At 48.5% G+C, this 24,179-nt stretch overlaps 1 protein-coding gene across 1 annotated transcript in view; it reads left to right on the top strand.

The window, feature by feature from the left end:
* Positions 1 to 5,606: 5,606 nt before the first annotated feature.
* Positions 5,607 to 24,179, top strand: part of Spaca7 (sperm acrosome associated 7) — a 30,960-nt gene continuing 12,387 nt past the window's right edge. The window contains exons 1-5 of the mRNA XM_006981315.4: positions 5,607 to 5,773; positions 15,602 to 15,658; positions 20,298 to 20,402; positions 21,718 to 21,825; positions 23,521 to 23,580. Of these exons, the coding sequence (XP_006981377.1) occupies positions 5,680 to 5,773; positions 15,602 to 15,658; positions 20,298 to 20,402; positions 21,718 to 21,825; positions 23,521 to 23,580 (424 nt within the window). The 5' untranslated portion in view covers positions 5,607 to 5,679. The remainder of the gene's footprint in view (positions 5,774 to 15,601; positions 15,659 to 20,297; positions 20,403 to 21,717; positions 21,826 to 23,520; positions 23,581 to 24,179) is intronic.

Here is a 24,179-nt window from a genome sequence, read left to right as displayed (position 1 = left end):
CTATCCCCTCGGCCCTCCAGGCTTAAACCTTAGCCACTGTCAGTCCCGATAACGGAGGCCGGACACTGGACGCTGAGGAGCCGGTGTGCAGACGTCCTGAGCCCCTGGGCTGCAGGACTGAGGGAGCCCTGCTGAAACTCTCTCTCCTGGAGCTCTGTGAGCGAGCACTTTACCATCAGCCCCCTGGACTCTGTCCTGCTAGTTAATGACATGCTTAGAAAGGAAAACTGGGGACTGGGGAGATGGCTCAGTCAGCTGAGTGGCCTGCGGCAAAAGCAAGAGGACCTGAGTTCAGGTCCCGGCGGCGGTAAAAGGCTCACGGTACTCCTCTAATAACCTCAGCTCAGCAGAGGCCGGGTGAAAGGTTGCTGGCGTTCTCTGGTCTGTCTGGCCACAGCGGTGAGGCTCAGGGGCAGCGAGAGGCCCTGTCTCATAAAAAGAAAGTAGAGAATAACTGAGAACAGCTGGTGTCAGTCTCTGGCCTCCATACACACGTGCTCACACATGCATGTACACACGCACAAGCATGCACACGCCCCCCACCCCACATATATGAATACATACAAGAAAACTGAATTCAAGCTCTGCAGTAGAAGCCTTCTCTACAGTGATATTTTACAAATAACCAGTTGTCTGAATAAACATTTGTGTGTATGTGTGCATGTAGATACACGTGTGTGCAGGTGCATGTGTACTGGAAACCAGAGCACAACCTCAGGCGTTGCTGTCCTTCCTCAGGCCCCGCCCACTGTTGTTTGTTTGTTTGTTTGTTTGTTGTTTTGAGGCAGTGCCTCTCACTGGAGAGGCCAGGATGGCTGACCAGTGACCCCAGTGATCCACCTGCCTCCTTCCCAGTGCTGGGATCACAAACCTGAGCCAGTGCAGGCTTTTGTGTGCTGTTTTTAAGATGGATTTGGGGGAAGGCAAAACAAGCACCTTACCAAATGAGCCAGTTCCCAACCCCTGAGTGATTGATTGTCTCTGAAGGTTTCTACCTGCTCCCATCTCCCTCCCTCCTCCCTCCCCTCTCCCTCCTCCCTCCCTCCCTCCTCTCTCCCTCCCTCCTCCCTCCCTCTCTCCTTCCCTCCCTCCTTCCCTCCCCCCTCTTCTCTTCTCCCTCCCTCTGTCCCTCCCTCCCCCTCCTCTCTTCTCCCTCCCTCCCTCTCTCCCTCCCTCCCAGTTTTCCGGCCATCACTAAATTCCCTCAGTGGTGTCTTTCCTTCCAACAGAACCTCTCTTGCACACCTGCTCCATTGTGCATTCCTCCCGCGGAGCCATGTTCTGTGTTTTGGTCAAGGACACGCTGTGGACAGGAGACTATGTGGCCTCAGGCTCCAGAGCTTGTATAAGCACACTCTAACGGCCACACAGCCACGCCATTATCTATCTCATATCACCCCGGAGGTATATCCAGGCAGTGACCACATTTGATTTTACCAAAATCCTTTCTTAGAATACTATTGGATTCCTTATTTGAATTCAAAAGGCTGGCAAAGACACTGGAGAAGAGCCTGGGCCTGACCACCGTGAGCATGCTTGCCAGGTTGCTGGGCCCTGTGTCTGGAGCAGCTTCCACACTAGTGGCCCTGGCTGTCTGCCACAGCACACGTAGGGTGGTGTTGAACTGGGGAGAGACTGACCACTAGTCTAATGTCCAAATATCGGAGAGGCGCTCTGAGCCTGCCAGGAAGCATGCTCCATGAGAGGGAGAGGGAAAGGGGTGAATGAATGAGTGAGTGAATGAATGAATGCAGAAAGGTGTCAACAGCTTTCCTTATTCAGCAACCTTTCGCCATTGCTCCCCCAGAAAAGGCAAGCCCCCTTGGTGTGTCTGCCACCGACCCCTCAGTACAAGAATCCTTGGAACAGAGACCGATCGTGGTCAACTGAAATCACACGCTACTGCAGAGGCCACAGAGACTCAGCAGCAGGGCTGGTCTGCAAGGAGTCTCCTGTGACCCCTACCAGAGGGAACAGGCTGTGGGTTGCATCATCCCCACAGTGACCCTGTGAGATGGAGCTGGTCCTTCCTGCCTGCGGCAGCATCTTGGTGGCAGCCCCATGGCTCTGGGATTCTTCTGCAAGGCTCCAGGACTCTCCCTCTGACACCGCACGTCATCCAGGGAGCTCTATTTAAAGCTTTCGCAAGACAAAAGTGAGGAAGACAATTATATAGATTGCAGGGACCAGAGGAAGGAGCTCCGGAGAAAGAGAACCTCCGAGCCAGTAACAATGTAACACAAACAGCTCAGCAAATAACAGAGCAATTGCCAGCTAATAGGACGGAACACCTGAATCCATTCACATGCCTGATTAGACACCAACAACGCACACCCATAGAGGAAGATTATAAGTTGTAATATGTCTTCCCAGAAGCAGCGTCTTAACCACTGTTTGTATACTTCTCCAATTACATTCCTTTAATTCTTTCATTTAGAAAACAGTTTACATTATAATAGCCCGCATCACTTCTGTTTTTAAAACAATTGGTTGTATGTATATTGCCAAATTATGGGTCTGTGGGATATTTTCATAAGTGAAAACAACACAAAAGGGCTTTGAGAAGGATCTTCGGCTGCGAGTCTGCGGCCTGAGGGCCTGAGGCCTAAGGAGCATCCCTCGCCTCCCACGCTCAGCTGCCCAGCATTCACAAAGGGGCTCAGTGGAGCCAGAGAGACCCTGCTGGGCTCTGGGCCTGGCTTGCCCATAATCCTCTTCTGGCCAGATCATGAGACTATACCAGAGCCAACCCTGAGAAACAGGTCATCCATGTCACCCCAGCTGAGAGACGACAGTGGCCAGAGTGTGGGGGAATAGCTGAGTCCAGCCCAGACTCGGGCTGTCCTAACTGAGCCCCTCGGAGGCAGCGCCCATGGAGTTAGAGTAATGCTCCCCGTTCTCAATACTGATCTCTCTGAGTCCTTTGCCCGTGTTAGGGGAAACCATGGCTCACCCTGAGACACTGTGGTGGTTGGATAAAGAGGACACTGAGGCTCAGAACAAGTGGTATGTCCAGACCACCAATTGGTACATGGCTGAGCCAGGACATAAACCATGCCATCTGGTCACTCGGGGGCCCTGACCACAGTGAACATGGCCTGTCCAGAGTGCCGCTCGCTCGACTTGAGACGTCTCCCCCCCCCCCCCCCCCCCCCCCCCGAGCACCCTTCAGCAGGAAGGGGCTTCTACAGGAGAGAAACTAGGGCAGATGTCTGCTTTGCTCCTCTCCCGTGGGTGCTGTGCAAAAAATGAGCCTAAGCCAGCTTCAGAGCCCGGGAAGAAGCAGGAGGCAGGCTGGGATCCCCAGGAGCATTCTGCAAGGATGCTGTCTCCACGCCCACAGATCACGACCTGTAGCAGGAACTGGGATATTTTCTAAGCTGTCATCTTGTATTTCTATTACTTGGATTCTCCATGGTAAGTATGTGTGATATTATTTACTAAAACCACAAACTGCTCCAAGATGCTGTGAGTGACGAACATCAGAAATGAATGACTGTTCATTCCTTCTTTCAGCTTTTCTGAATTCATAGATTTCCAAAAGTTGAAACAATAAGAAAATCCTGCTTATTAAAAAAAAAAAGAGAGAGAGAGAGAGCCATGAGGCTGGAGAGATGGCTCAGTGGTTAAGAGCACTGGCTGTTTGCCCAGAGTTTCCAGGTTCAGAGCCCAGCACCCATATGATAGCTAACAACAGTCTATAACTCCAGCTCCAAGGGATTTGATTGACACCCTCTTCTGAGGTGCACATACATATATGTATGCAAAACATCCACACACATTTTTTTTCTAAAAAAGAGCAATAAAATGGGTATGGCAACTCAGGCTTGTAATTCCATCCTTTGGGAGGCAGAGGCAGGAGGATCAGGAGCTCAGTCATTCTTGACTACATACTGAGTTCAAGGTCAGCATGGCATACATGAGGTCCTGCCTCTAAATTTTTGTTTTTTTATTTATTTTTACTTTATGTCCATTGGTGCATTGGTGTGAGGGTGTCGGGTCCCCTGGAACTGGAGTTGCAGACAGTTGTGAGCTACCTACCATGTGGCGGCTGGAAATTGAACCCAGGTCCTCTGGAAGAGCAGCCAGTGCTCTTAACCACTGAGCCATCTCTCCAACCCTACTAGTTGTTTTTTTTTTTAATTAAAGTTATTTAAAAGAAAACAGTATTTGCCTCTTTCTCCTGGAACCATCTCAGAAGATGCAGGGGACCAAATGCCTGGGACTCAGGGCAGCCCGTCCACCAAGGGTGCAGCAGGGGTGGGTACCCGCCTGTCCCAAGCCAGATACGCAAGTGAGTTCCAGTCTGCTTTCAATGGCTGCCAACAGATCAATATTCTGAAATCTCTTTATTTTAATACTTCTTAAAAAAAAATCCATGCAAAGGGAAGCTTGTATACAATTCTTGCTAAAGGGTAGCCAAGATCAGAGGAAAACTTGGGGGACTAGTCCTTAAACTGGAACCCCAGGAAGCAACTGATACCCTGATACCCTGACTGGCCCCTCCCAGTAAATCCAGAGCCTCTGCAAACAGACAGCAAGAGCTCTGCGTCCTGAGCAGCTCGGCCACCCTCTCTGTGCAGCCCTCTTGAGTCTGGCAAAGACCATGAGTTTCTGGCCAGTGGGTTAGCAAGTGTGACACAGGTAGGGTTTGTCTCTAGTGGGCATGCTGTCTCCGCAGTAGTGACCAAGCTCAGTGAACCACCACAGGACAGGACGCAGGCCATGGCAGGTTAGAGGCATGAAGCCACATTGGACCACTGGACAGTTCACCTGCAGAGCTAACTCAGAGTTACAGACAACAGCACGCATCAGCTGCTTTCGGAGACTAGGTTTTGGGATGACCATACAGATTGCCTTCTGGAGTGAATCTTCTCTGCTAGCCCTGGTCCAAAGTCCTGCGGGGCCAGCACAGAGGGATCCACTCCCACAACAGGATCTGACATCTGACTTCCTAGACAGTTGTACAGGTAGCAAGTCGCAACAGCTACACCACTGACCAAACATGTCCTTTGGCCATGTCTCTTTGCCTTCAGTCACTCAACTGAGTCATAGCCTGGAGAGCTGTAGCCACATGCCTGGATCCTATTCAGCCCCTTTATTAGCTCACAGGGCTCAAATCATGACACCTGTGTGGTCCACAGTGCTCTGTGTCTTTACGAATACCATAAAAGCGAGATTTCTCACTCTCTACGGTTGATTGATTATGTCTACCAAGAAAATCTCACACACCACACCATCAACTCCCTACATCAACAATAAAGAGCCTAGGGTTGCTGATAGCCAGCTGTCCCAGGGTCCCCACTGAATCTGGAAGGCACTGCTGGCCTCATATGACCAAGCCAGTTCCTGCCCCTCGATCCCAGCAGCTGTTCTGGGGCCATGGTAGGCTCCTGGGTAGCCACAACTGAGAGATAAGCCTTAGGAAAACACACCCGCAGGGAGGGCCCACAAGGAGTGCTTAGGAGTGTGAACAGGTCAAAGGACCCCGGTTCACATCCTAACCATGCTGTCACAAGTCCACAACATAGCACACCCACTGTCGCGAGGGGGAAAGAACCCAGGTCACTTCCGGGTGGTGATGTCACAGGTCCCGGACATTCCAGGTATCCGGGAGACCAAGGCTGGGGAAGCTGAAGACCTTCCAGGGACGGGCCTCCTCCTGTGCCTGGAGGGACCATGGCAGCGACTAGGGGGGTAGAGACCTTCTTATCTGTCTTCCTGCTGTGCTGCTGGCGAGGAGCGGAGCTACAGCCAGTCAACAAAACTTCAGGTAGGGTCACGTGGAGGTGGGGAGACAGAAACCTCGGGCCTGGATCCTGGGGGAGAGCTCTTCTCCTGTGTACCCTCTTCCTTCCCTGGAGCTTGGGGAATGGAGAGAAATGAAAGGTTTCCCATCTTTAAATGCCTTCCAAACAGGAATGCCACAGAGCAGCTAAATACATTATACACATGTGCTTGAAATGTTCTAGCTTGTCCCAAGATAGAGGAGTAACGTCGCAAACCTCCATGTGTCCATCCTCAGTTTTAATAACTGCACATTTCCCAACTTGTTTTTATATACATATGTGTGAACACATCACACACATACACAGACACACATACATACACATGTACACATACATTGATACATATATACATCAAATGTGCACCCATACACGTGCACATGCACACGCACACGCGCGCACACACACCCTTCTTTGGGGGAACAATTAGCACTGTCCCGATATCTTATGATTCTCTGTGAAGTGGGTAAAGCATATTTTTATATGACCGCCACGTCCCTGTCACACTGACCAAGTTAACAAATTCCTTTATTGCACCTAATACCGGTGAGAGACACAGTATTCCCGGTGCTTGTTAATGACGGCCATGTAGCCAGATGTGGTTGTCTAGACCTTTAACCCCAGCACTGGCAGGCAGCAGCAGAGGCAGGGAGATCTCTGTGAGTTTGAGGCCAGCCAGGACTACGTTAGTCAGGGTGGATACCACAGTGGAGATTCATAGAGGGAGGGAGTTCATGTCCCAGAAAAGTCCAAGATCCTAGTCCTAGTCCAGGACTAGGTAGAATGATGGATGGAAGTTTCTAGGAAGTCGAGAAATTCTTGGCCTGCTAACCTAAGGGTACTCTGCTGTGGGCAGACAAGGGTGGCCAGTGGGGGAGGGGCCACACGGTCAGGATCTGCAGGCGATCTGACATTGGCAAGAACTTCCACGGGCATGACTCTGTGGCACACCTCGGAAGGCTAAATCAGAGCTTAGGTCAGGCAGGCTGAGTGAGAAAGACCTGGGCAGAAGCAGACCATGGAGTCAGTCCCTCCTCATCCTCTGCCCTTTGAACAGTGTGGTTAGCTTTGCGATTCCCCTCTGGGATTTGATGTTGCACAGCCAGGAATGTAGCTAGGAGAATGTCTATGAGACAGAAGAGAGACAAGCCAAACAATATCCATAAATTAAAAGAAAATTAAAATGAGCCATAACTGGGGCATGGCAGCCCATGCCTGGAACCCCAGCATTTGGAAGGCAGAGGCAGGAGCTGCAGAGCCTAGAACAGTGGGAAGGATTCCCAGATGCCAGGCCAGAAGCCGCTTTGGCCAACAGTGAGGGTGGAAGGGGCCCCAGCATAGTGCGAACACCAGCATTATCCTTGGCTGTGGCTGAGGAGGGCAGGGAGGTGACTCCTGTGTCCTGAGTTTCTCCACACGGTCCTCAGCGATCAGCAGATGTCAGCTGTCAGTGCCCCAGGTCAGGAGAGAAAGAAAACACAGACGATCAGGAGAAGGCAGCTCTGCCCATAGTGGACACTGGAGAAACCCAAGTTCAGGACACACTCCAGATTCATGGACAACGACAAAAAAAAAAAGAAAGCAAAATAAAAGTTTACCAAGAGACCAGGAACGGCAGCAGAGGAGCTGGGGCAGGGGCGTGGGGGGGGGGGCGTGGGAACCACAGGTGTACCCTGCTGTTTTCCATTAAATCCTTATTGACAATCAAAGATCACAAAGTGATGGGACCCCTGACTATCATAAAATAAATCCCACCTCCCTGGCTTCAGCCTGCGTGTTTGCAAAAGTGCAGTGTGGTGGTATTCGATCTTGAGGCTGTGATTGGGTGTGCTTTCTTTCTTGGGACTTTTTATAGGGAATCTCAGATTCGGCTTCTCCAAGCCTCTGGGAGGCTAGGTGCTACCAGCAAGGGGATCGTTAGAAAGCCTGGGGTGAGGATGGACTCCTGTCTCCTGTAAGTTTCCTAGGCTACTAAGAAGTGACCTTCCCACCCTACTAAGAAGTGACCTTCCCACCCATCCTTAAGATTAGGAGCCCAGGGAGCCAGGTGTCAGGTGGACTGGTCTAGGCCACAGTTCCTCACATCTGATTCTAAGTATCTGGAGTGGGAAGGCCAAGCCGACGCCTTGGCCATGTGGCCAGCATCTCCGATAGTGTTCTGTTACAATGGGGAAAAACCATGGAGTGCGTGTGTCTGTGTGCGTGCACATTAAACATTCATGCATGTAAAGTGCAGGTGTATATGGAGGTCAGATGTTACCATCAGACGTCTTCCTTAATTACTATTTTTTTTTTAAGAAAGGTTATCTCTTCCTAAACCAGGAGCTCATTGATTTGACTAGACCAGCTGGTCAATGAGCCCCAGGGAACCTATTTTCTCTACATCCCCAGAAGTGGGATTACAAGCATGTGCCACCACATCACACCTGATTTTTATGTGGGTCCTAGGGATCCGAACTCAGGTCCCCATGTTTCCACAGCAAGCACTTTGCCAACTGAACTGTCTACCTGGCCCAACAAGAATAGCATCACTGGGCTGGCGAGATGGCTCAGGAGTTAAGAGCACTGGCTGCTCTTCCAAGGACCCTGGTTCAATCCCCAGCACCCACATGACAGTTTACAACTGTCTGTAACTCCAGTCCCAGGGGATCCGAGGCCCTCTTATATCCTCTACTGCATCTGGCATGCAACTGTTTCCTAGACACACCTGCTTGCAAAAACACCCACACAGAGTGGGTAGCTGTCCTGGCTATGACCTTGAACATCACCCCTGGAGAGGGAGCAGGCAACTGTTCTACCTGCCTATGACCTTGAAGTACATGCCCCGGGGCGTGGCTCTTGGAACCCCTAAGAACTGAGATGCACGTACTGGGAGTTCTCTCTCTCCCTCGCGGTTTCTGGATGCTGAGATGGACCAGGCAGAACAACAGCGTTAACCATAGCTCAGCTGTCCAGGACCCTATGATAAATCTCCCATGCTGTAGTGAGTTTTTATCCTCTAACAAATTCCTTGCCATTTTAGCAGACTCCATGGATTTCTTGTTTTACCTACTTTTATCATAAAATAAAAAAGAAAGAATAATATCTTATTGAACTTATGCAAATACTTACATGGCTATAAAATAAATGTTGATAGAGACTTTAGGGAGATCAGGTGGAGAAAATATTTTTTTTGTAAAGGTGTGTTTATGAGGGGCCGGAGAGATGGCTCAGCAGCTGAGTCCTTGCTGCTCCTTCAGAGGAGTAGATTTTGCTTCCCAGCACCCATGTTGGGTGGCTCACAACCACCTAAAACTCTAGCTCCAGAGGATCCAATATCCTCTGCTGATCTCCATAGACACACACACACACACACACACACACACACACACACACACACACCACACCACACCACACACAATCACACACACAAATAAGTAAATAAATCTTAAAAAAATAAATATACTTTAAAAAGTACAACTTCAGGCTGGGCAGTGGTGGTGTACATCCTTAATCCCAGCACTCTGGAGGCAGAGGTAGGTGAATCTCTGTGGGTTCAAGGCCAGCCTGGTCTATATAGTGAGCCCCAGAACAGACAGGGCTATGAAGAGACCCTACCTCCAAAAAAAAAAAAAAAAAAAAATCAGAACAAGCAAGGATAATTTCAAAGCTGCTCTGAGTTACTGTCTTTGAATATGCAGAATAAACACAAAAGAACCAACAAGGCTTCAGACCAAGGCTCTGAAACCGTAGCCACTCGGCCCTGCTCCACCAGGCCACAGTCTCTATGCTTCAGGGACCCATCCGGAAGACCAGCAGGCAGTCTTGGGGTCATTGGCAGTCTAATCCTGGTCTCTTGGTCAGCGTGTCCTGAGACTCCTTGCAGGCGAGCTTGGACTGTAGCTGAGTACACCTGCTTTCAGAAAAGCGTCCGAGGAAGACAGGAATTGTCTGCAAAGGACCCAGGCTCCAGGACCTGCCACGTGCCCTCCCTTCTGAGGTCAGCAGGGAGAGGTGGTCATTCTCACATCACACAGTGTTTTATATCAGTAAGTGCAACGCTAACAGATCACACTGTCCAGGGACCTAGTAAAGACAAGGCACATCTCTGGAAATCTCAGACAGCTTCTGGCACCTGACATATCTTCACAAAGGTGTGATACAAAGGATTCAACGCTGCTTACTCCACAAAGCTCGCTGTACCATTTCACATCACAAGGAAGCTAATTAGCTTAAGATCTGTCTTTCACGGGATGACAGAACAAATCCCCGGAGGCTTTCCAGGGGCCTCTGGGAAATTTCAAAGTTAGCTTGAGGTCAGAAAGACTGCATTTAGAATTTAATTCAGAGGTGTCAAAAAATGTCAGGTGCTTTGAAGAGTTGACCGAGATCATGGGCTACTATGAAGCAGTACTTAGCTTCCCAGTTCACCAAAATGGCAACGATTTCCCAGGGAAATAGAGGAGCTAAGTAGTGGTTAAATAACCAACCTTCACTCTCTCAATATTAAGAGGGTTCCACTTTCTTAAGTAATAAAAAGTTTGAAAAGACAACACGAAGCACAGGAAATTATTTTGGTAAGAACGGAGCCTTTGTCTACAAGGGAGGTTACTCAACAGGTAAAGAAAACACTTGTAATCTCTTATGAAGAGGAGGCCAATAGTCCAAGGACTCCTCCGTCCTTTCAGCGGAGAGAGAAGCAGAAGCCGTTCCACATGGCCGCACGCCTGATACCGGAGCTCATTTCAAAACCTGACAATGGCCATCCATTTACCCAGCCCGACCTCGGGAGATTAGATTTCTCTTTTCTCTCATAGACCCTTCACACCTTACCCAACCCATTTAGGCTTTTTGTTCCTTCCCCCCTCCTCTCTTCTTTATTAAATAACTTTTAAACTATTTGTGACAAAATGACTTTCTTCTTTCTTTAACAAAGATTCATCCTTTATGTCTCGTGGCCTCCCTTTATCACACACAGCCCACTTTCACTGAAACCTGCTTGCAAAGTCAGGCTCCCCTTCCTATGAGTCACAGGAGTTTTAATTACACACCTAAGTAGTAATTTTAACAGAGAAAACTTGGAAACTATGAATTATCCATCACAATAATTGGTGGCAGGTTTCCTGAATTTCCATCTTACAAAGCTTGGAGCCTTGATTGTATCATTTTAGCAGTGGGTGTGGTCGTGTGTCTTTGTATAGGAGTGCATGCATGCATGCATGTGTGCACAGTCAGGTGGAGGTCAGAGGGTGACTTCAAATGCTGTTCCTCAGCTACCTCCTACCTTGTTGGAGACAGAATCTCTCACTCGCCTGGAACTTCGTCAGATAAACCACTCCGGCTCTCAGGCTCAGAGGAGTTGGCCTGCCTCTGCCCTCCCTCAACCCATGGCTGGGGTTGTAGGTGCACGGCTCCATGCCTGGCCTTTTCCGTGGCTTCTAAGGGGACCTGACTTCAAGTCCTCACACTTGGAAGGGCAGCACTTCATCAACGAACCCATCTCCCCAGCCCTGTCAGCCATAATTTTTAATGTGGCAGAAGCAACATGCTTATGAACAGACCCGAATACTCCGTTTCTCTGCGTGTAAGAAATGAGAAGGCAAGAGCGTGGGTGTAAACTTGTTCTGAGAGAATGTCTCAATGGTTCAGATTACTTAGAACTTCTCTAAGAGCCCACTAATTGTGGCGGCTCGAGAATGGTTAGAACTGGCCTCCAAGTAGCTGTTTTCTTTCTCTGGACACCCAGAGCCCAGCCTGGGAAGGTTCAGGTGTTCACAGAGTACCACAAGCCACAGAACTCAGTGAGTGTTGAGAAGGATGCTTCAGAATGGAATAGAGCACACACTCAGGAAGCGCAGACTTCTCAGGGCCGATTCCAGTTTGTGTCTTAACCAAGGACTGGACAGATGGCTCAGCAATTAAGAGCACTGGCTGTTCTTCCAGAGGACCCGGGTTCAATTCCCAGCACTCATAACTGTCTGTAACTCCAGCTCCAGGGAATCTGACACGCAGACATACATGCAGGAAAAACAACTCATGTAAAATTTAAAAGTAATTTTTTTTTAAAAAAATGTTTTAACCATAGCTATCTATATGACCATGGTGACCTTTGCAGTTACACTGTCCAAAGGCTGTCATCTGTAGATGTAACCAACCGTCTTATTAAATAAGAAACACAGAAACAATGTAAAAGAGAGAGCCGAGAAGTCAGAGCTCAGAGCTAAAATCTCACCCTTCCTCCTGCTGTCCCAGCTTCGCGAAAAGAGACCTACTTCCTGTCGGTTCGTTTTTTTTATAGTATGTTGTTCTGCCTTCTCATTGGTTGTAAACCCAAACACATGACTGCCTCGTCACTGTCTGAATGTACAGCCCCCTAGGTCTTAAAGGCATATGTCTCCAATGCTGGCTTATATCCCTGAACACACAGATCTTATGGGATTAAAGGCGTGTGCCACCACCTCTTGCTATGGCTCTAATAGCTCTGACCCTGAACACACAGATATCTATGGGATTAAAGGCGTGTGCCACCACCGCCACACTCTTGCTATGGCTCTAATATCTCTGACTCCCAGACAACTTTATTTATTAACATACAATCAAAATAATAATTCAGTACAATTAGATTACCACTACAGTCATCTGTCTTTGTTTTTCTCTATGGAAATTTTACATTAATACATGAGATCACAAGGTATGCTGGGGTACACTATATAGACCTACAGGCTGACAAGATAACTGGTCGTAACATGGATCAAAAAGGCTAAGGAATTTCTACCAATGGCTCATTAGGACATCTAGGTTTTGACTATAAACGTGGATGGTCTTGTTTGTGAGACTTACTCAGAAGAGCAGGTCGTTGAGAAAGGAGAACAGTGAGGCTGAACTCAAAAGATCACAGATATTTTAGCTTTAATCTGTCTCCACACAACTGAGTTCTCTCTTGGATGAAGGAGTATTATCCTTTGCAGGTAACTGGGTCAGCCATTTTTGTGGTTCTTAAACAAAATCCAGGGGTAAGAGGCTCTTTCCTTTTCTCATGTCCCCCTAATGTTCTCCGTCTTTCTAGCCTGCCCCCAGATACCCAGTCCACATTGAAGTACACCCACTGTTTCAGAATGCCCTTTAGGTCAGTTGAAGCCACGCCCCAAGCAGGGACCCATGTGACTTCTGTTCTGACACACTTCTGAGCACACTCAAGCCACATTCTTCCTCCCAATCGGCTTTCCTCACAGATAATCAAGGACCAAGGCTCACAAAATGAGCCCAACTAGGGTCCCCAGCTCCATCTCCCAGGGTGAGCAAGTCATCCCTGACCCCCAAGAGGGTTCATGGGACTCTCCTCAGAGTGCAGCATGTTGTGCTGGCCTGAGTGCTAACAGCCAAGCCAGCACTGGTCTGGACAGGAGAGTCTAGCCTGGTTCACTATTTATACAAGGGCAGGTGGTCTCCATGGTCCAACAACGCTGTGAAGTGTGTCTGTATTTCTACTTTTCTCTTTCTTAAGCTCTGAGGTGCTTACTAGAAAAATGTCATGAGGTCCTGGGGCCAGGAGGGTCTAAATTTGGCACAGCACACACGTCCTTATTGATGTCTCTGCCGTCACTGCCTGTCCATGCCTGTGTATAGATGCCAACCCCAGCTCTTGGTTGTCCCAGCAAATGCTCAGCAGGTGTCTGATGAGGAGCTTGCTGCTGCTACTGCTACTGCTGCTGCTGCTGCTGCTGCTGTGGCTGGTCACTTTCACCTCTTGAGTCCTGGTCAAAGCATTGATAACATCCAACATCTTCTCTAGCTCAAGACCAAGTTCAAGTCTGGGTGACTCCTGCTGCTGCTGCTGCTGCTGCTGCTGCTGCTGCTGCTGCTGCTGCTGCTGCTGCTGCTGCTGTTTTACCAGCTTGAGACCTGGATAAAGTCTGGGTGAATCTCAAGGTCCTCCCAGTTTGAGACCTGGTCATAACCCTATGTGACAGTCAAGGTCTCCTTCAGTTGAGGCGCCGATGAAGGCGCAGTTTTCACATTGCTTTAAGAGTAACACAGGTAAACTTCTCCCATCCTGGGGTATTCCCACTGGGTCGGCAGGAGAGGAGCTGTGCATGCTATGGTGTGTGGGTCCCTCACAAGGTGATGGCCACTAAGAGGAAGGACAGCAGTTGATCTGGCCCTCATCAGGACTCTCTTGTATTCACTCAATTAACCTGAGTGAACTCAGAACTCAACAGTGAACTTCATGAAGCCAGAATGGTGCTGACGTGGGCAGTGAGAAGACATCAGTGTCCTGACCTTGTGGGTGTGTGCTGTCTGGAAGCTGTGACTCTCTGGAGGAGGGGACAACAGGAAAACCACGGCAGAGCAGCTACATCTGACAATGCACGCTAACAGGCACGGACACCAGGAGCACACACACCACGCATGTGCACACGGCTGACTTGCACAATGCTTCCATTGTGATTACGGGACAGACACGAGATGAAAAGAATATTTTTAACAAAGTGCTGGCGCTGCGCAGCTGTACCCATTCGTAACGACCCATTAATGTCTCCTGCAAAGAGAACTGTACTGTTTGTTTGGTTTACCGAGGTCAGCACACTGGGAAGCAATTGTCATCACCGTCACAGACCTCCTTCCATACTTCCCTTTGTTCCGAGCCGTGCAGATGAGCACATTGGGATGCAGATTGCCCATCATTAAAGCCTTGGAGAACAGCTTTGTCATTGGTTTAGCGGCAACTTTACTTCTCCCAGACAGAGCTCTGTGTCTCAGAAAGCGAAGACAAGGTGGCCCTGCTTGCCATCTTCCGGGGTCCCAGGACCCGAGAGCTGGAGGAAGAGGCCAACCCTGAGCTCAAGCTAAGGGGTGCACCAGATCAAGAGACACCACAGCCCCGAGATAAACAAAGGTCACGTCAGAAGGAGGACGTGTGTGCTGGATGCTGCAGAGGAGAAACTGGTCCTCAGAATTGCCGTAGTGTCTAGAGACAGCTAGACCCTATCTGCCCAGCACCGCTCCTCCTGTCCACCAGGAAGCAGACATCACAGATGAGACAGCCCTGGACTCTGGGGACAACTGCCATCCAGAACTCCACAGCTCACTAACCAGAGACTCCCCTTCTTAACGGCAGACAGACCACCCTGGGGGGCTCTGCTCCCGTGGGAAGAATGAGGTGACCAGCCTCTGGCCTCCCCGTCCCCCTAAGAACCTCAGGTAGCATAAGTGAGTGTGCAGGGTCACCCGGGGCTCAGAGAAGCACACTTAGGAGGTGTTTCTCATCACAGGACAAAGTGAGTATTTGGCCGGCGACATGGAAAGCCTCAGTCAGAAGCTGGGCAAATGCTTCTTCCCCATGTGCCAAGCTGGGCTCTGGGCTGCTCAGATGGGATCCCAGGCCGGAGTTTCCCAGTCTGGTGGCCACCCAGATGGCATCACCAGCCATGCAGGAGGCAAAGCGCGGCTTCCTACAAAACAGTGCATTTGATCCTCTTCCTTCTTTGCTCCTGTGATAGAGCTGAATTGTCCCTGAGTGTGGACGCTGTCTTACCATCCACGCAGGTGACTCCAGTGACCAGGAGGGCAGGCTCTACTCAGGGCACCTGGGGAGATCATGGGTTCTACCCACACAGCCGTCCTATGGGCCAATGTCTTTCCCATCTTCCATATGAGAAACTCAAGTCTCAGAGGGCTTCCCTCAGACCCATGGGAAAGAGCAGCACTCCACACAGGATCCTTCCTCTAGACCAGGCTGGGGCCATCCCTCACAACTACCCATTCACAGAAAGGTGCATGAATGAATACTGTAAAACTATAGATTTTCATCCTCTCCTCCCTCTCCCCCCACCCAGGGCCAGTTACTGACGACTCACTCAATTCAACAAATGAAGAGATGCCTGAAGTGTTTGGTAAGGATTCCCCATTCAGAACCTGGTATGTGGCAAGAGAATGGGACCTTTCCCAAATACCTACCACCAGTGGCAGATGTGGGGGGAACTGACCTGCTCTGAGGCCAGAGCCAAGGTCTCCTGTCCTGCAGCGTTAGTGAAAATATCAGAACCAATTTTACCCTACAGCGTGAGTACCATTGATCTGACCAAAGCCGTCCCACAGAGATGGAGCATGGGTGCAGGTCAAGTGCTGGTATCCATACTCCAAAGAACATGGCAAGGACACTAACTTTAACTGCCCTCTGTGGACTGGGATCCTGACGCTGGCATAAGCAGGCCACCCGTGGGCTCCAGGTAGTTCCCGGGCGCTGTCCCTGGTTCTGAAAAGCATCCTGCTGCAGAGACAGGCGGCTTCCAGGTGCTGTGGTTTAGATCCCACCGCGGTCTCACACCATACAGGGTGCCTTATCAAAGCCATGAGATAAACTTGTCCCCAGTTCCACAGCAGGACCACTGAAGGTCAGAGGTGTAAAGAAAACCACGTTACATTATATCTGACTGAGAAAAGATGCAGCTTGCGTCTGAGGTTTTTTGACCTTATGTCCAGAACACTTATATTAGAGGCTAATTGTGAAGAGCAGAGTAAAATACAGCCACACTGGGGTAAGACAAGATGCTCACCCGTATTAGGGGACAGGGATGGCACACAGAACGGCCACAGGACAGGAAGGAAAATCCTATGTCTGGAACCGGATTTTCTGCATTTTGTTGTGGAGGGTGTATTAATCAGTTTTCTATCACTGACAAAATATCTGAGGTAACAATAAACTTATGAAGAGAAAAAGGGCAACCATGGCTCAGTTTCTGGAGCTTCCAGGCAATGATTTGTTAGCCTTGCTGCTTGGAGTCCTGCAATGGAAGCGCACACGTCATGGATGTAACGTGTAGCACACACGTCATGGATGTAATGTGTAAAGCACACCCACGGGAAAGAGGGCACAGCCCAGTGACCACAAGGCCTCCTACTACATCTCACCCGGAGGCGTCATCACGTCACAATAGCGGCAACCAAGCTTTTAACACACGGGTGCCATGATGGCTGTTCTTGACTGTCACTTAAGTAGATGAAGAGGCGCCTAGGAGATGAGAATAGCACACTTGTAGATGTGCCTGTGAGGGAATTCCAGAAACAAATGGATCGCAGAGGCTGCTCTGGTTAATGAATGATTTAATCTACAGATGGGTTCTGGACGTGAGGACTATTAGGAAGTGGCAGAATTCTGGACTATGGGACCTGTTGGAGGAAGTAGGTTATGGTTGTGTGTCCTTGGGCACTGGATCTTGCTATGGCCCCTTCTTGACGCTGCTCTGACCTGATCCCTGTTGACATGGCACAGTAGTGCCTGTCAAACACTCCTAACCACTCTAACATTTTGCCTCACCAAAGGCCAGAGTCAATGGTGTCAACACCCAAAATCAATATCTTGCCCTCTGACGTCATTTATGTCGGGTAACTTGTCCCAGGAACAAACTCTTATGCAGAAAGTTGACAGCAATGATATGGGGTCATTGCGATGACTAACCTTAATAATGTGATTCCTTAGCCTCGGGAATCGATTTGGGGGGTGGAATTGGAAAAAGTTGAAGATGTGAACTAGAGAAAGCTTGGGATACTATAAACTGGGCTTAAAGGGTGATTCTGTTGGGAGCTCAGAACGCCAGATGCAGTAGGAATTTAGACAGTGGAGGCCAGGTGTGCTGGGTGGTTTTATGTCAACTTGACACAAACCAAAGTCATCTGGGAGGAGGGAACCTCAATGAAGAAAATGCCTCTGTAAGATCAGGCTGTACACAATCCTGTAGGGCATTCTCTTAATTAGTGATTGATAGAGAAGGGCCAGCACATGATGGGTGGTGCCATCCCTGGGCTGGTGGTCCTGGGTTCTATAAGAAATCAGGCTGAGCAAGCCATGAGGAGCAAGCCAGTGAACAGCATACCTCCATGGCCTCTGCATCAGCTCCTGCCTCCAGGTTCCTGCCCTGTTGGAGTTCCTGTCCTGACTTCCTTCAGTGATGGATGATGATGTAGAAGTGGAGGTGAAATAAACCCTTTCCTCCCGAACTACTTTTGGTCATGGCGTTTCATCACAGCAAAGTTATAAACCCAAACTAAGACAGCAGACTTAGGAAGTTTCATATGGAGATGAAGACCCTATTGGGAACTGTGCTAAGTCTTTCACATTCTCACCAAGAACTTGCCTATCTTTTGGGCATGTCTTGCAGTTTTATGGGAAACTAGGTTAAAAGGTAATGAACTAATTAACCCAGCAGAGGAAATTGTAAGTCAGTCCTACATTTAGGCTATGGCATGGCTACTACTGGATGCTTTTAGACAGGTTTTTCAATTAGAACCAGGAGAAAGGACAGAGCAGAAAGACTTGAAAAGTTTGCAGGCTGATCAGAAACCTGTGTAAAGTTGGGGCTAAGGAAGACATGGTTTCTGAAAAGAGTATGGCTATAAAAAGAAGCCAAGGACCCTGATGCATCAAAGACCTTGTAGGAGTTGGCCAGATCCATCATAGGCTCAAGTTTTGAAAGGGCAAACTTAATTGAAACTTTTTTCTTTTGAGAAAATAATGCCCCTGGGGCACACTGCTCACCCGGGAAGTTGTTTCCCAACATTCTTTTCACAGTGCTCAGTCACCTAGCTTTAAGACACCAACACAGTCAAGGTCCAAGTAAACCAGTATTTGCTCACATTGACTTCATCTACATGATGCTGTCTTTGTAGACATACAGAATGCAAGAGTTACAGTTTCATGGAAGCTTCCAACCAAATTTCAAACAATAGCCTGAGAATATATATATCAGGGTCAAATTTCCTGTAAGAGGGTAAACTTGAGATTACAAACTTTAAGCTGCAGTAGAGACCCATGAACGTGAAATATTTGTCAATGAAATCCACAGGCAATGTATACAGAGAGGCCAAGAAAGGAGTCATGCGGACTGCAAACAGTCAAGCCACAGGGACAGGAGCACCCAAGCTCTTTTGAGCTCATGTAACACCGCTTGCCCCAATGCCAGACATGGATCCATCAGTGTTTCCCCTGCTGGATTTTGGTCTTGCTTTGGTGTACTTTTTCTTTGCTGTTCTACTATGCTCCTGTTTTCCCTTTGGGAATGGGAATGTGTACTCTGTGACATTGCATTTGGAAGCAACTTATACATCTTTATGGAGACTTACAGATGAGAATTGCCTTCGGTCTCCACAGAGTCTTTATGCTTGGACTTTAGAAATGTTGACTCTGTAAAGATTATGAGGACCTATGAAGACAGATGGATGTATTTTGCATCAGGAGACCAATGTAAGGAGGTGTACTCGGTTGTAAAGTTGACAAGGGGTCTATGTGTTAGTAATCTTCACTATCAGATTGACTGTACTGAGGCTGTCGGAAGTGCTCCTTCCTTGGGTAGACAATGTCTAACCAAGGAGATGTGTTCGGGTGTAAAGTTGACAAGGGGTCTATGTGTTAGTAATCTTCCCTATCAGATTGACTGGATTGAGGCTGTCAGAAGTGCTCCTTCCTTAGGTATACAACGTATAACTGTTTCTCATAAGGTTCCAACACAAACCGAAGCTTCATGCTACCAAAGTTCACCCTGAAGAGCAAATGAGCTGAGTGGGTTTGCTTATGGAACACTAGCAGGAACCTCTGGTGATCCCAAAGCACACAGGAAAGTCTTGGTCCAGCATGGATTGTGTCTTTTCCTATTCAGATGGAGCTCCCGCCAATGTGCCTTCCCTTGGCTATATACTCTAGCCCCTCCACAGGACCCCAGATGCCATGTGCAGCTAAGGCAGAATTGCATGCATGGGGTGGGAAGGGTGGCTGGTACTGAGGCAGGAGAGCAGTAACTCTTCCCACACCCTCTGTCACTGAGGGAGTGTCAATTACCAACAAGCCCAAGCAATGGCTCCGTGCAAGCAGGAATCAAGAAGGTGGTAGCTTCATCAGATGTTTTGCTTCGAGGGCTGCATCCTACAGGGACTCCTAGAAGACTATTGCAGTACACATCTGTGTGTTATGTATGAGGGGGCACTTCCAGAGATGGCTAGATCCCGAAGGCTGTGACAGTGTGACTGGTCTAACTGGCCAGTAGATTCCAAATTGGAATCCATTGTTGGGATGTGAGGGAACTGTGCTGTGGAAAATGAGATATGAGTTAGAGGAAGTTCCCAAGTTCCTTCCTGGTGGTCTTCATTTGGCTTCCTGGCTGCCAGGATGAGAGTGGTTTTGTGCATGTCCCGATGTACTGAAACCTCTGAAACTGGGAGCAGAATTACCCCCTTCCTCTCTGGAGTTGCACCTCGGGTAGTGGATCACAGAGATGACCTAGCTAACTAACACATGAACATGGGGCCATTCAACTACCCGGGGCAAGGCTTAGGAGATAGCCAGATGGTGCCCACTTCTCTGAAATTATTTAGGGAGGCAGAGACCAGCCCATCCAAGATGAGGTTCTCTAGAAAGCCCACCAATGCCTTGGGTTCCTGTTTTCTACCTACAGTATTCACAGACTGCCTGAAGTGCGAACTGTGCATGAGGCATGCATCCTGCCTTACCGGCTCTAACATGTTCTTATATACTTTCTCAAGATGAAATTATTGCCCAAGAGATTTTGGAGCCAAACACATCAGCATCGAATGAAACACCAACAACAAAACGAACAACCCGAACAACAAAACCAACCAAGGAAAAAAGCAAGTATACATACCCCTTCCACCCCATAATCTTTGCTCATATTCCTAGAGGCCCAAGGTGTTGCCTGTGTAACTCTGAGCATTTACTTGAACCAACTATGGATACATGAGAGACACTGTGGCCTGAGACCAAGGGAGGAGTCACCTCCAAGGCAGGGTGCCTTGTTTCACTCTGAGGTGATCCCTGAGTCATATTCATGTGCATTCTGGGGTTCAGCATGTAAATGGGGTTCAGCCACTTCAGGAACACAGGCTTACAGATCAGCCAGGTCATTACAGTTTAACACACACTATCTCATTGCACTCTGTTGCATTTGTTTATCTCTGTGAAGCTGTGTTACTGTGCCTGTCTAAAACACCTGATGGTCTAATGAAGAGCTGAACTGTCAACAGCAAGGCAGGAGAAAGGATAGGCAGGGCTGGCAGGCAGAGAGGATATATAGAAGGAGAAATCTGGGAGAAGGGATCTAGGAGCAAGAGAGGAAGGAGGAGGACTCCAGGGGCCAGTCACCCAGCTACACAGCCAGCAACAGAGTAAGAGTAAGATTTACAGAAGTAAGAGAATGGAAAAAATTCCAGAGGCAAAGATAGATGGGGCTAATTTAAAGTTAAGGAAAGCTGACAAGAAACAAGCCAAGCTAAGACCGGGCATTTATAAGTAAGAATAAGCCTCCATGTGTGATTTATTTGGGATCTGGGTGGCAGGCCCCCCAAAAGAGGAAAAAACAACCAACAACAACACTCACCTACAGCTCCCAAGGGAGCACAGTCCTTCTCCTATGCCATGTGGCTGAGGTAAAGCCAAGGTCAGTATATGACACGCCCCAAACCAAGAAGAACAGCAGACAGAGACAAAGTACATGCTTTGCAAAGTACAGCTCCACACTGCACGATTGTACAAATGGATGGACAGAGACAAAGTACATGCTTTGCAAAGTACAGCTCCACACTGCACAATTGTGCAAATAGATGGTGTGATGGACAACGGAGAAGGAGAGGTCTGGGTTAAGAAGCCCTGAGGCTCTGTGGGCAATGCACTCAAGGCATTTTTTGTTGATGTTCAGATGTGACTGGATTTCAAGGGTTTGCTCACTGCACATCTGCCTAGACATAAACCACTGGGTTCAAAGTAGTTAGATGACACATGACTTTAAATATTAATTTCCCAACATATATTTTCAGCTAGGACTTGAATACTGTGCCATCTTTCCAGCCCAGCATTGTGAAATAGGAAGTAGCCCCCCGCCCCGCTCCCCAAAACCAAGTGTGTAACAAGGAAACCCTTCCCTGTTTCTTTCCATCTTCTTCATCCAAGATTCTGGTATTGATGATAACTACCAAGAAGATGGCTCTGAGAATTACCATGAAGTAGTGGAGAACTCAGAACTCTCATCTCTGAACAAGGAGAAATTCGAAAGTAATGGTAAATATGATCTAGCCCATCTCCCCTGCCTGAGCTAGGACACTACCAGGGAGCCAGCACCAGATGCACTGGGCGGCTGCTCCACCTGAGTTAAGTAGCCCTGCCCTGAGGCTGAGGGTCCCCTGGCTCCTCAGCTCTGCCCTGGACTCAACCCTCCCCAACCAGTAGACATGTCTTCTCCCCGGTGTGTGGACATCAGGCGTGGAAGAGCAGCCTTGCTGTAGACTTCCAGCCAAGTCACCTCTTCTCTGTGGTGGAAGGAGATAGCAAGACCCCATGACCCTGGGAGTCAGGAAAAGCCTCCAGCAAAGGCAATGCTCAGTGACGCTGGGAAGTTTGCTGTTCAGGGGCTGATAGAGCTTTTTTTGGCCTTAAAGCTTAGGTTAGGTTAGGGTTAGGACTAGGAAAGGATTAGGACTGTGCAGGGTGTAGGGCTTAGATGTAGTACTCTGAAGTCTGACTCACGTACAGAACCAGACCAAGGTTCCAAATCGTGGTGGTTTCTGGCATGGGGCAGAGGAGGTCATTAACACATACCCCTGAGCCCACTACACAACTCTGTTTGGGCCCTGGACCCTGCATTTACAACCCACTCCCCACATAGCTTCTCCAAGGACTAGCGTCTGGTGCCGGAATGGATCTAAGTAGTAGTTTGATGGTGTAAACACAAACATGATTCTACTTAAAAAAAATGAGTGTTTAATAGCCCCGAGCTTGTCCCACTCAGAGGTTTGGACAAATTGCCTGATGGTTTGGCACAGCATTTGCCAAGCAGTAATTCTTCATTCACTTACTGTCATTTAGTAATTAGGATTATGATCTAAGATCTAAGCAATAGCCACCTCTTCTCAGTTACCTTATTTACTCATGATCCTGACATAGTCACTAGTGCTTAGGCACTAATATCAACTATAGCTGATAACTGTAGCCATTTCTTCCTATCCTCGGCCTTGGGAGTCATTCCCATGTTCATTGCCCACCCCTAAGATGCTTGGATCTTATCTGGTGCCTCCCTGCCCCTGCCTAGCTTCTTTTTGCTAGGTAAGTCACCCTAAAAGACTAAGAACCAGATATGGTGGCATTGCTCAGCAAGCCAAGCCAGGAGGGCTGGGGACATATGCATACATCTCTGTGTCCGTTCTGTCATTTTCTTCCTCTGCCTTTCTCCCCATGACTCACACAACCACAGGCCTCTGTAGGTAGGATATTTTCAGTCGCAGTATTTGCGAGCCGGTAGGGCTATGGCAAACAGCCTGAATCTTAGATATTTTCCATATGTTGGAAGGGTATCTGTGGGACCAACTCTTAGCCAGGGATGGAGGAGTCAAAATACGAAGGAGGGAATGGTCTTTACATAGTGATTTCTTACCTCATCTTCAGATAAAACTCAGAAAAAGAGGTAGCATTCCAACCAATGTTTTTTTTTTTTTTTTTTTTTTTTTTTTTGGGTTTTTCGAGACAGGGTTTCTCTGTGTAGCTTTGCGCCTTTCCTGGGACTCACTTGGTAGCCCAGGCTGGCCTCGAACTCACAGAGATCCGCCTGGCTCTGCCTCCCGAGTGCTGGGATTAAAGGCGTGCGCCACCACCGCCCGGCCTCCAACCAATGTTTTAACATAAATGCTCCCCAGTGTCTACTGGTGTATCTTTCAGAAAATGGCCCCATTTGGTTTTTTTTTTTCATGTTCTTCATTAAAGACAGAAGCACTGCTGAGAACCTTCATGACCACAAGCTTGAGCCACACTTTTCTTCTGAAGGTGAGAACAGAATCCACCGTGACCACCCTTCCCTGCCACATGGGTGCAGCATGGGAGACAGTAAAAGCGTGAGGCAACCGTCTCCCTGCGGCCTCGCCCGGGGCAGGGGGTGGCACCCTCAGATTTTCATGGGGGAGGGGTGCCATTTCAAGGTTGCTTTCATTTGCAATTCTCTAGTTAATAATGACTTTCTGTTTCATATTTGAAGGCCACTCTCCTATTGTTTTTGTAAATCTGTAAAAAAAAAAATTGTTTTTGTTTTTCAAGACAGGGTTTCTCTGTAGCTGAAAGTTTTCCTGTGTCCTACTTGGTCTGTAGTCGCTCAGACCCAAGTAAACACACACAGGCTTATATTAATTAAAACTGCTCAGCTGTTAGCTGAGGCATACTATTGACTAGCTCTTACACTTAAACTCAGCCCATTTCAGTTAATCTATATGTTGCCACTTTTTCTTTGGCTTTACCTGTGTGCTATTACATGCTGCTCCCTGGACAGCAGGCTGGCATCTCCTGACTCAGCCTTCGTCTTCCCAGAATTCTCCTTGTCTACTTATCTGGGCTGTACTTCCTGCCTGGTTACTGGCCAATCAGCATTTAAT

The sequence above is a fragment of the Peromyscus maniculatus genome, chromosome 17, assembly GCF_049852395.1.
Source record: "Peromyscus maniculatus bairdii isolate BWxNUB_F1_BW_parent chromosome 17, HU_Pman_BW_mat_3.1, whole genome shotgun sequence".
In the NCBI taxonomy this organism is placed as follows: Eukaryota; Metazoa; Chordata; class Mammalia; order Rodentia; family Cricetidae; genus Peromyscus; species Peromyscus maniculatus.
This window is presented reverse-complemented; position numbering and strand designations above follow the sequence as displayed.